The sequence below is a fragment of the Strongylocentrotus purpuratus genome, unplaced genomic scaffold (assembly GCF_000002235.5).
Source record: "Strongylocentrotus purpuratus isolate Spur 01 unplaced genomic scaffold, Spur_5.0 spur5_scaffold_6, whole genome shotgun sequence".
Lineage (NCBI taxonomy): Eukaryota > Metazoa > Echinodermata > Echinoidea > Camarodonta > Strongylocentrotidae > Strongylocentrotus > Strongylocentrotus purpuratus.
In genome coordinates this window covers 42,397,297-42,410,110 of record NW_022145612.1, presented here as the reverse complement: position 1 = coordinate 42,410,110, position 12,814 = coordinate 42,397,297, and the positions used below count along the sequence as shown (strand labels likewise).

The following is a 12,814-nucleotide window of genomic DNA, read 5'->3' as shown; positions in this document are numbered from 1 at the left end:
CCTTTATTTTCAGTTCTTGTTTTCTATTCTGCATAGTACTTATTCATAGAAGAACGTTTAAAAAAAAATTGAAGGAGTGTTTCTGCTGGTCCAAGATCAATCGAAAAGACAATAAACCATACCTGGCCTACCAGTCTCTTTGGACTTGGTAGTAAGCCTTGGCCCTGATCTTGTCACTATCCATGACCCCATTCGACCTTTTCTTGGACTTGAGGCTATTTCAATCTTTGCTGGTGGTGGTCAGTCTTCATTCATTTTCTAAACTTGTCCATGAACGATCAACACTTGTTCAAGACTTCAAGTATTCAAAGAATGTCCATATTTTCATTTGATTTCAGAAGGATCAAACTAATGGTATTTCCTTTTTGAGAAACGATTCTGCATTCTGTTCTGCGTTAAGAATGGTGTCTGATTTCAAGTATTTCTTTGTGATTGCCTTCTTTTAGTAGTCAGGACTAATCTTGGACTTGCAATTCAGTTGTTGTCAGGTTTTATCCTAAGGCAGGCAGGCACAATGAAATGTGAACTCTCTGAAATGTGCTACTTTCCAGTTTAACAATGGTGCAGTGGATAAGCTTATCACAAAAGGCATCAAAGAGCCATCATTTGTTAGACATGTAATAACTCATAATCATGGGAGAACGGCAATATATACCATGAAGATTGGTAAGGTTCTACATTTGTCTTTTTTTTTTCAACCCATAGCTTACTAGAGGCACAAGACATTGAAATTGTTTGTGTTTGTTCTTTAGTACAATAAGGAATTTCTTCTTTAACACTTAACCACATCGTCATCATCATCATGAGATCATCATGGTTCTTGGTCATTTGTCTCATTAAAGCCTTCTAACATGTTCATGTAACTTTAATAAATATTGTGTGAAGACCACACGGTTTATTTAATTATTAAAAAAGTAATTGATTTTTTTTTGTCTCTATCAATGAAAGTTGACCGAGGTCATTGGGTCACAAGTGTCCCCGTGATTTCCCCATAATTTTTAAAGGGCAAATAAATAAGACAATGTTGAACAAAGTAAGTTGTGTCAACAAGCAAGCCAAAATTAGCTCGGCTTCAAAGAAGTGTTACTAAATACAGGTCTAGTGGAACTGTAAGGTCTTAGCAAGTATCTGCAAACATGTCAAACAAGCCGAAGAAAACTCGGCTACAAAGAAGTGTTACTGGATATAAGAGGGCAACTATGAGACTTAACTGGAATTCAAACAAAGCTTTTAGGGGCTCTTTAATTGGTCTTGATGACTCTTACCTTCTCTGAAGCCACAAGATGGCTCATTGGCCCAGTAACCTCAAAGAGTTATGGTTTACATCATGAGTCATATATTGTGTTGTCTAGCTAGGTGGAATTGGTCCTCTACATTCAGAAGGTTCACAAACCCTTTGTCCATTGTTGTATTCTGTTAAAAGAGAATGTAACACGGTGAATGTGTACCATATGGGATTATATATATATATATATATGTCATCCTTTTCAGAGAAGTATATAGTTATAGCAGAGGTCCATGGTTATAGGCTCTATATTGATGACAGAAAGCTAGCCCTATAGCTGCCTGACAGTGCAACAACATACAAAGGCAAGGTAGATTACTTTGTTAGAGATGTTATCAGAGTAGAGGTTTAATCAATTTTGTTTCTTCATTTAGGATTCATGGAATACACAACTATAATTATGTATAGCTTTGTATTTGGCAATCTCCTGCAAAAAGTGTAGACCAATTTGACTCAAGTTCCTTTCATCATCCTATGCCCTGGGTCATCATCCTATGCCCTGGGTCATCATCCTGTGCCCTGGGTCATCACCCCAAATGTTATGTTAAACATTTAGCTTTGATGAATTGATTTTTCCTGATATACCAGTCTAGAACTTCCTTTACTTGAATGACTGCCGACTGAGCTTTAAACCCAGCAAAGAGCATTGGGTTTGAGGTTTAGGAAAATACAGGCCTATGAATTTCTCTTTTTTTTTCCTCCCTTTTTTGGCGACTGGTTGGTAGACTTGAGAGTGATGATCACTTTATGTGGTTAACCCTGCCAGTCTCTCTGGCAGAATTACTATGTACAAAGTCAAGGCCTCGGGGTCTGTGGTAACAAGATCATGGACTAATTCGAAGTAATCATGGTATAGCTAGACATGGTGAAGAATACAAACCAAAAACTTTTCCTTCCTATTAGGAAGAATGTAGATGATGAAGCTACCTTTCCTGTCATACATTTAAAATATTAATCTTATTTCTTTGTTTTTGTTTGTCTTTTTCAGAATAATATCGTCCACCGCGATCTAAAGCTTGAGAATGTCCTGCTAGATCAGGATGGTGATGCTAAGGTAAGAAGGTTAAAAAGGTTAATTAAAGTAAACTATGGAAATAAGGGAGGAAATAAATGACTATTATATTAAATGGTAATTGTTGGAATCTGCTGTTATAATGTATTACAACGAAAAAAGGAAATAAATAAGTTTTTAATCATGTTTAAATCCTTGCAATGTGCTGTATATTAAAAAAATTAAATGCTCAGATCTGCAAATTATATTCATTTCTATCTTGCATTTACTAATACTTCACTGTATTAAAAGAAACAGACTGCATAGATTCATAGATATTATGGATGTCTTGATATTCATCTGCAAGTACAACCCCAAGTCAAACATACAGTATATATAAATGTATGAGGACCTGTACGTGCAGCTGTAAAATCAATACTTGGGCTAGTATTAATATTTGATAACCCATCAATTTTGTTGCCAGCTAGATTCAATTCTGTTAAAGCCTGTTTACAATTCATTTCATCAGGAGGTATCATCTTCCTCCCGATCTTTAGGTGTACTTCAGTCGGCAATACATGCCAAAATACTGATCAAGAGATTTGAAATATTAGTGCTGGCAGGCCACGAAATCCCTCTTTTCCTGGTGAACATATGCATGTGAGGCTGAATGTATGTGATTGATGCGTCATCGCCATGACGATGTACGTTGTTGATTTGCAGAACTGAATGGCAGTTGTTTGAGTATACTTGTCAATCACATGTGGAATGCTGTACATGATTCATCTTCGTGTTTTCATATCATTTCGAGTCCGTCTTTAGCAAATTTGCTCTTTTCTTGAGCACAAAAGATGAACTTCAAATAAATATCAGTATGATCGTGGAACCAGGTTGAAAGTCATCTTCAAAATCAAAGCATTGAAGTCTCCTTGATACGAAAATATCAGATGAAAACAGTATCATCTGAACTAAAATGATGAACAATAATAATAATAGCCTAGTCCACTCCAAATTTTATTAAACCGAAACGGAAATTCTTTTTGCCCAATTGATCGTGAGCCCGGCAGCCACTGAGCAGCGCCAGATCGACGTTGCTCTATCCCTTATTGTTGAACGCCAAACGCGGTAGCAACAACTCCCATCTTTTAACGTCTTTTGGTAGGGGCAGCAAATGTTGGCCCCCCTTCCCCAACCTGCTGGATACAACACTTTGAAAGAGGGTTGTTTACAAACTTTAAAACTTGTGATGGGATCACATCAAGGGCTATATACAATATTTATGAGCTTTCTGTGAATTAAAGGAGGTTAAATAGTTCTTCATGATGATGATGAAATTGTAATGTTTTTGAAGTGTGAGAAATTAATTTTTGATTATGATAGTGATAATCGATTATTGGTGGCAGTAATTTGGTATTTATGATGGTCTACGTTTACTAATGAGCCCAAATGTTGATGGACGTGTGATCTTTATACTTTTCCTGATCGTTAGAGTAATGTTAATCATGCAAAATTTGATCATTAGCAGTGGATATATGGGTTTTATTCATTCATTTAATGGTTTTGAAGGTCATTTAGCTAGCTCCCAAGAAAAAATGCATGAAAATCCCCTCATCAGGATTGTGCATCAATGCAAGTTCACACTTTGACCTTTGAGCTATTTTAAATGGTAAATGGTCATACTTCTTTCCTTGATGATTGAGTTATAAAATACATGCTCCATCTTAAGTGTACTGCATGGTATTTTTACCATCTGTTTATCAAAATGTTTCCGCCATGTTTTTTGAAATATCGTTTAAGTTCTGGCACTGGCAGTGGTTAAATTCATCAAAACACCTAGGGATTTCGTTAATTTACTTTTAAAACCTTGCCAGAATGAACACATTCTTTGAAAGTAAGTCATGGCCACCAAGTTTCAGACAAACATTCCTGTCTCACCTACAAGTGCAAAACATGTTTATTTTGCAACCAAACTTCTCTCTATTAGTCAGCTCTTTCCCCTTTCTCTCTTCGAATGTTTTCAACCATTGTTGAACCCGACTGATGCAATTGAGTCTGGCATTTAGTCAGCTTCTTAAGAAAATGTTTCCACTCCTTGTTGTCAATCATAAACACATTCCCATTGCTCAGTTGGATGTGTTTTTATTTTATTTTTGGAGGGGGTGTGGTCACATGACTGAAGGCATTTTCCAATGTGTTTCACACCCAGTGTGAATTGCTTGCAGTGAGTGAACTGCAAAGGTTTGGCAATAAGGTAATTGGGAGATTTCTTGTTGTTTTTGTAATGGTTATATTGAAATAAATCTTATAATGAAATCCACAATGACAACAAAAAACATTTTATCACAATGTGCCGTACCAGAGACAGTATTCATGGTTATCATTTGATTGTATACAGTTGGGTGTTGCCCTTTTCATGGGGTTAAAGTGGGATTAGGAGTGCCCCTCCCTATATTGGATGTCATGTGTTTAGAGGATGCATAGCCACAAGGTGGATCATATTGAATTAGTCTTGGGAATATGTTAAATATGGGTTATAAATGGGCTCATTTTTCTTATTTATTTATTTATTTATTTATTCATTATTTATTTATTTATTTATTTATTTATTCATTTATTATTATTATTATTATTATTATTATTATTATTATTATTATTATTATTATTATTATTTGACTTTTTGGTGGGGGAAACTGTTTTCGCCAAAGTGTGTCAATTTGAAATACCATATTTTTTTAGAGACATGACCTGAACTCAATTTTTTAATGAGTGAGATATTTATGATATTGTAACCTGGGACCCCCTCCCCCCCCCCCCCCCCCCTGCCAAAGAAAAATAACATGAAGCAGATTTAGGGATAGGGTTGGATGCTTGGATACCGATATTGTTTTTATGTGAAGTTGGTTGATTCGCGGTTCCTACTTCACAAAACTTGTAATCGATAACAAGTTACAATAATTCATATAATCTACTGTAATCACTGGATTTCAATGGTTATGAGCAGATTCGTCATTGATATGTGTCGGTTGTTACTGATCACATGATTCATGAATCAGGGCCCCGATCTTATTCATCTCTAATCTTTGATGAGGTTTAGATTGATATAGATCAATTTCACTTGAATAGGTTCACGTCATGAAACTAGTACTACAACTACCAGATCATGAGGAGTTGTATACCGTAGGTCTATTAATATACAATTATGCTTTCACTTTCAATGTGTTTTCTGCGTGGTTTGCTTGTGGGTAGGCTTGCCTCATAGCTTTTCAAGGCTCTTGAAGAGGGTCTGTACCCACTAGAGATTGGGAGTGATGACATAATTATCAGATTCAGAGGGATGACTCCTTTATCTCTCATGTCACCGGATGAAATCACAGGATTTTGATGATATGTTTGGCTCAATTTTCTCTTTGTATATATTAGGCCTATTACATCTGTATTTGAGTTCTTTTGATGAAATAAAAAAATTCTCAAAAACAACTTACGATTATTCTTAAATGTTTATCATGCATCTTTGAACCCGCATAAGAAATGATGATGGTCAAGATTTTATTATTTGTATTTAAAGCACTAGCACAAATTATGCTGATTTTGCCTGATATCTTGATTTTTCTTTGTTAATCATTTAATTTGTATGCACTTCCAGTAGAAACTGGCAGTGGTATTTTGTTTTGTTTTTGTTGCTGCTTTTGCACATTTTGCACATTTTGGGATTCTATGATAATTCTATTTTTTGGATGTTTACTAGGACTCGAGTCTAAGTTTGTCGATAGAACCATATTTTTCTTCCCAGGACAGTCTCGTGAGTGAAGACGTTATCTAGACCTGCCCTGTTCGTTACAGACAGGAAGTCTTCTAATATCATAGACCTTCACCAGACATGGGAGGGGCTCTGTTACCATGACGATAAGGGAAATGTATTGTGCGATAGCGCAGCTGGGTGTAACAATGGTAGTTATCAGCTTGGGCCCAGGCCCTTATGACCGCATCGAAAGAGAGATGGAATAGATTTCCCTCAATTGCACATCAGCACAGAACCCACAAGCCTATGCAAGACAAATATTTATTGCTTGTGTAGAATGACATCAAAATATTTTCCTTTGAAAGTTTAGACATGATGAAGATGTGCAGTAATGGCAGTGGTATAGCTTGAGTACTAGTAAGATCATGAAAATAAAAGATATTATATTCTGTATTATTTATTCTGTATATTAAATTGTGCATGTAACGATTGTAAGGGTATACCTTTCATTTTCCCTTCATATCACTACTAGTACTTTTTTTCTTCATCGACCTGCCCCAGATTTTATGACTATTTTCATTTTATTGGAATACCTTAAGTATTTGGCAAGTACAGAACCGTGCCCTAACCTTCGAGGGACCCGCATTCCTGGGCCCTTCGGAGCTTCATTCACACGTGCTATACACAAACAAAACATCTTCTGAGAAGCCGTGATGGCCCTGCCCTCGTTTTCTGGTTCAGTCTCCACGAAAGTGCACCTAAAATAACCCTTTTCTTATTGCTTGAACTTCAAGTTCAGGGAAATCTGTAGGACTGTTTTGAGTTTAGATGCCTCTAGCTGGCCTTGTTTCTTTGAAGTGTTCATCAAGATGTAAGATGAGACTGAATAAGTTTTGTTGGTAGGGTAGATGACCGTGACATACTGTACTACATGCAGTGAAAGAACTTCAAAGAAGGTGATATTGGAGTTGAAACTAACACACTTAATTGTTCAAGTTTCCATACCAGGTTGCTCCTATTTTCTATGGGTCTGTTTTGGTATTCACAGAAGTTACCTGTTTTGAAGAAGGCTGTAATAATGAATGTTGAATGTAGAGGATATAGGGTGTTATTTTTTATATAGATTTCATTCTATACTTTCTAAGAAAGAGGAAGGTGGAAAGGAACTCAGTTTGTAAAAGAGATCAACATCGCTCTGTCTCATTTGTTCATTATCATGTCTTTTAGATATCTCCCCACCCTGAATCAAAACGTACCCTAATACTCTTTTCACACTGGTTTTGCTTAACCCCGTACTTTGCTTAGCCCCGTACTATCCTTAACCCCGGACTATTTTTGGGCTTTTCACACTCGCTGTTTTTAGTCCCGTACTAGCACCTATTCCGGAATAAGAAAATTCCCGCTGTTCTCACTGCATTTCGTTAACCCCGGATATCGTGTATGTTATGATTGGACATACTTCGCATCTGGCCAGCTGCGATACGCTCCATTGCGTAGTACCGGACTATTTTTCGTTTCTGTTCTCATTCATTTGCTTAGCACCGCAATTGCGGGGTTAGCAGGAGTTAGCACCACAATTGCGGAGTTAGCCCTGCTATTTTGCAGGGTTAGTTAACCCCGTACTATAGGTGGGGTTAGCCAACTTTAGCCCACTTTGGTAAAAACCCGTCTGAACAGAAAGTGGAATAGGCTTAACCCCGTACTATAGGTGGGGCTAAGACCCCCCCCCCCCCCTTAACCCCACCTATAATACGGGGTTAAGCAAAATATTGCCAGTGTGAAAACAGTATCTGTTATCTCAGGTTGTATGAATATGATGAAATCAATGACTTAACCATAGTATTGATTGCTTGATTGTGCATGTCATTACACATTTCTTTTCTCCCTCTGTATCTTCTTTCAGTGTGTTTGCTTGTGGATTCTTTCATCCACAGGAAAACTACCATTTAAATTGTTCTAACCTGTTCTCTCAAGAAAAGGAAATCTAACTCATTCGCATAATAACCACTTTGTTTATTTCCTGGTTTAAAGGTTTCTGCACTTGTGTAGGTTTTTTGTCAAGAGTGAGGTTACAAGTACCTAGGCCTACTTACAATAGTGGAGAAAAGAAAGAGAAAGGAAAACCAACACGTAAGCAACCAATTACAGAAATATAACTCTTTGACTTGATATGAAATTAAATAGATTGATTCACTTCACATTTCGAGGAGGAAATGGACAGTGGATCGATGTAAATCTATAACGGATGTTTGAAATATTGTAGTTTGCACTCAATGAAATTTGGATTGATTTGCATCGTGCAATTATCTCTCTGAATGTTGAAAAGTCCGCTAAATCTTTTTTTATTAATGATTTAGAAATTAAAAACATTTTTAGTTCAATCGAAAGTAAACATTTGGCTTTACATTATTTCGGAGGAACTGTAGTTCCCTTTAATGTGTGAAAAGAGACCCGGTGTAAAGATTAGGGACAAATTTGGAGACATCTTCATGTCAGAGGTGCGAGCGGAAAGAAAGGTGGTGATGGGTAATGTTCCGTGTCTGTCTGGTGAGAGGTGTTATTAACGATGCCGTGCAATACTCATCATCTTTCCTGCTTATTACACTCTCACCTGGTGATGCACCTGGACCCTCAGATGTAATAGGGCTTGTGATGTAGGGAATAAAGAGAGTCGATCGATCCCCTCCCCATCTCTCTCTCTCTATCTATCTCTCTCCTTTTCTCTCTCTTTTTCTCCCTCTCTCTCTCTCTCTCTTTCTCCCTCTCTCTCTCTCTCTCTCTTTCTCTTTCTTTCTCTCTCTTTCTCTCTCTCTCTCTCTCTCTTTCTCTTTATCTATCTCCATCTCTCTCTTTCTCCCTCCCTCCCTCCCTACCCTCCCTCCCTCTCTCCCTGTTTCTTCCTCCCTCTCTCTCTCTGTGATGCCTTTGTATTACTTGGCAGATGATGTGTTAGCACATACTAAAACACATGCAGGCCCGTATTTCACAATGATTTCCAACATGTAATTGAAATTACAGAGGGACATCCTATTGTTTTCTAATTATTACAGGGTTGGAGATGGGTGTAAACCTCATTGAATGTTTTAATTGAATACATACTTAATTTACCGCAAATTTTTCCAAATGCTTTTGTTTGAAGATAATTCTTAATACATTCAAACCAAATTCTTGCAAATTATAAAGAAAATACAGTGAAAGAGCTTATTCAGAGACTAACATCGGGCACATTCCTACAATGGCAATGCATGAGGTCTAATCGTAAATGGCATGGACTTCATAACAGGGCTGCCAACCTTTGGAAAGAGTTGGGAGTGAGACATTGCGAGGGAGCGAAGCGACCAAGCCCGAGGCCGCGAAGCGCCCGAGGGTGGGGGGGGGGGGGGTGGTGTGGAAGGGGGGTGTCCCCCCTTCCACAGTAGGGAGCTTATACAATTTTGCAATTGAAATGGTGCAATCTGGTGCATACTTTAACCCTGATTCCACAAATACATAAGGCAGGATTCAAATAGGTTAATTGATTTCATGAAGTACACTGACCTTGAAAAAATACAAACTTCTACATTTGTAGGTCTAAGTGCATTATTCCAAATCACTGTCTTTATAATTTATAAGCTTAGCAGTTGAACCTCAACCTATGATTATCTGTAACAAAATGGACAAATCCTCACTCAACAGGAACATGCATACTAAAAATAAAGAGGACGGCCCAGGCCCATTATCCGATCGCAAACACTGAGCCACCCGGGGCCGGGCCGGGCCGGGCGCGATGTACAGCGATGACGGGCCATGGCATCGACACTCGCTTGTCATGTCTCGCACAAAAACCCCGCTTCATAGTAAAGTGACGACGTCACTCGCAAACGCAGGATAAGCCAATCGCAATTCACTATCTTGTCTTTGCGCGGCAAACCGAAACCAATTTGCATTGATGGTTTAGCTTTGCGCATGTGTGGTTAAAAAAATGTTGAAACTTTCGGCAGGGATATTGAATATCCGATATGAGACATTTTTTTTTTTTAGTTTCTATTTTTGGGGTTCAGCGTGAGAACTCCTATGATCAGCGTGAGAGCGTGAGAATTGGGTGAATTGTGTGAGACTCAAGCAGATTGCGTGAGAGTTGGCAGCCCTGTCATAACCGCAATAGCGCTGAAGATTACAAACTTTTCACACTCATCCTGCACATGTACAAAACAAATGAGAGAAAAATGAAAAGTATTGTCAATTGAAACGCTTAATTTTAAATATGACGCTCGAGCCTAAACCATTACACGCAAACTGTAGTAATGCTGCTGTGAGTGATTGGTGGCACCAAAGTCAAGGGAATGCATAGTCACACCTATGGTTTGTCCAGTGGGTTATTTTCACAAAGACCCAAAGTTGAACTTAACAATTATATATGGAAAGCCATTAGCATCTATGAAAATATTACGTACAAGTTTTTTTTAAAGGCATAAAATGTTGATTCAAATCATTCATATTTCTATTATCAAGGAGATTTCAGGATTTCAATTTTCGCTTTTGAATACATTTTTTTTAAGGCTACAAATTGCTCTCCATAATTGTTAAGTCCAACTTAGAGTTAAATTTTACTTGGGATCTTTGTGAAACACCCTCAGGTTATATAGCAAAGATTTGTTTGTATCTAGGGTAGAAGGCAATGAGGAAAGGACATCATGGTTTGCTAGCCCTATGATGCATGCATTACTCATACTGACCTGGGGATCTTCTAAGCTATAGCCAATGATACAACTTGGAACTTTTCCATCCTTGTAATCATTGTGGTACCTCCCCGGCAGGATAAAGGGGTCTTTTCTCCGTATTACTGCCCTTGTTAGCAGTGGGAATTGATGATCCATTTTGTATAATGGGATTTAGCTCCAAAGTACTGTTTTATTATGCTATCAAATGAAATTTGCCCCCTCGATTCCTGCTAACAAACCAGAATCATGATTTTTTTTCTTCCCCTCTCTACTTGGCAAGGTTTGATGATGATTTGTTTGCTAGTGACTTTGTGAAAATCGAAGTGTGATGGAACACGCAATAAGGGCAGAGACAGGAATGAATTTGGCTATATCTTGGACAGCAATCTGTAAATGTATGTCTTTGAAGTCAAGTAGCACATTTATAGAGTGGTGAAGTGTGACGTCATCAAAAATATATTTTTAGAATTTCTCAATTTTTTCTTCATATTCCGAAAGAACATCCAAAATGATGTCCAAATGTCGAAAACCAATTGAATATGTTAAGTATTGGCTGAGATATGACCATCTGAATGAATATATGTCCTATGAGAACTCAGTATTATATGCTCTGGCTCCTAACCATTAGGAGCCAGAGCATATAACACTGAGTTCCTATGGGGAGTATATTTATTCAGATGGTCATATCTGGTTTTCTACATTTGGACATTATTTTTGGTGTTCTTTCGGAATATGAAGAAAAAATTGAGAAATTCTAAAAATAGATTTTTATGACGTCACAGCTTCGGTACTCTATTGCAGAAATGACAAATTTGAATAAGTAGTTCAGTCTTTATACGCATATATTATTAGTATACATTTTACTTCCGACGGAGCAAAAGTTAAGTTGCGACCACCATCGTAATATCAAGACTGGTTACCAGCAAACTTTTTTAACGCATTTAGCCTGTTCAAATATGAGAGCACATAGGGATGATTTGGTGCTTACTTTTAGCAATTGGGGAGATTATCATTCATTCACTACAGCGGAGATGTTGCACAACAAGCCTTCCAAAATGGATACGGTATGTGTATAATTTTACAACTCTTCATTTTATAATGCATTATATCGGAACCTCCCTGTATAAGAAGGCAAACGCGAGGGCGTTGAGTGCAATATACAAGCAGAATACATCATTTTGAAATTATTTTGTCAGAAATGAAATATAGGGAGGAAGGTTAAAGGGGGAGAGAGAGGGGGATGACTGAGGGGGAACGTCCTTGGTGGTATGCTGATTGTCTATGACATGATCTCTGATTGGTAACCTGTTGATGATAGGTCCTGGGTGATGTCATCAAGCGTCTTGCTCAATATTGCATGACTCATGATTTAAGATAGGGGGACATGCATATTAGAGGGTAACTACTGAATGTACGGTAAGATCTGAAAGTGTCAGCACAAAACGTAATGGTAAGCCCTGCATGCAACTTACTATTGGTTTGTGTTGACATGGCAGAAATTTGCATTAAAATCTCCAAAGCATATTTGATTATATTGTTATAACCATGGTATAAAATTCAGTCCAAATAAAGGTAAACTTTGAACAAATAAATGAATTGAATCGAATTGAAAAGTTGTGTTATATTAAAATGACTGTATATACATGTAGGGCTATACATTATTATTATGTTATACGGTACTCTTGTAAATTCTTTTGTCTTTCATGTTAAGAGGCATTTGAATAAAACTGGAGGATGAAGCTTATGATGAGATGAACATGAAATTTGAGTCCCACCTGAAAATGATATATATTGGATACCTTTCAAATTGACCATAAGATACTGTAATGTCATCAACATGGATTAGGCCTAATATGGATCATAAAAATGCAAAATACACGACAGTAGAGAATTATTGATAGATGGTTCACAAGCATTGGCTAGGACAATAAAATATATATAAGGCTGCTCAAGGTATCATGTTATAGGAACATGGAAGCAAACTTCACTTTTCAGAAATTCAGACGGAAGTATAAGACTAAAGGAGTCCTATCATATCTCTCAAGTGCCATTCCAGCATGTAAATCATGTATCCCATATGTAGATTAAAATGTCTTGTT

At 37.3% G+C, this 12,814-nt stretch overlaps 1 protein-coding gene across 1 annotated transcript in view; it reads left to right on the top strand.

The window, feature by feature from the left end:
• The window catches only part of LOC580806 (NUAK family SNF1-like kinase 1), a 47,510-nt gene that overhangs the window by 15,514 nt on the left and 19,182 nt on the right, over nucleotides 1–12,814 (top strand). The window contains exon 4 of the mRNA XM_780840.5: nucleotides 2,274–2,339. Within this exon, the coding sequence (XP_785933.3) occupies nucleotides 2,274–2,339 (66 nt within the window). The remainder of the gene's footprint in view (nucleotides 1–2,273; nucleotides 2,340–12,814) is intronic.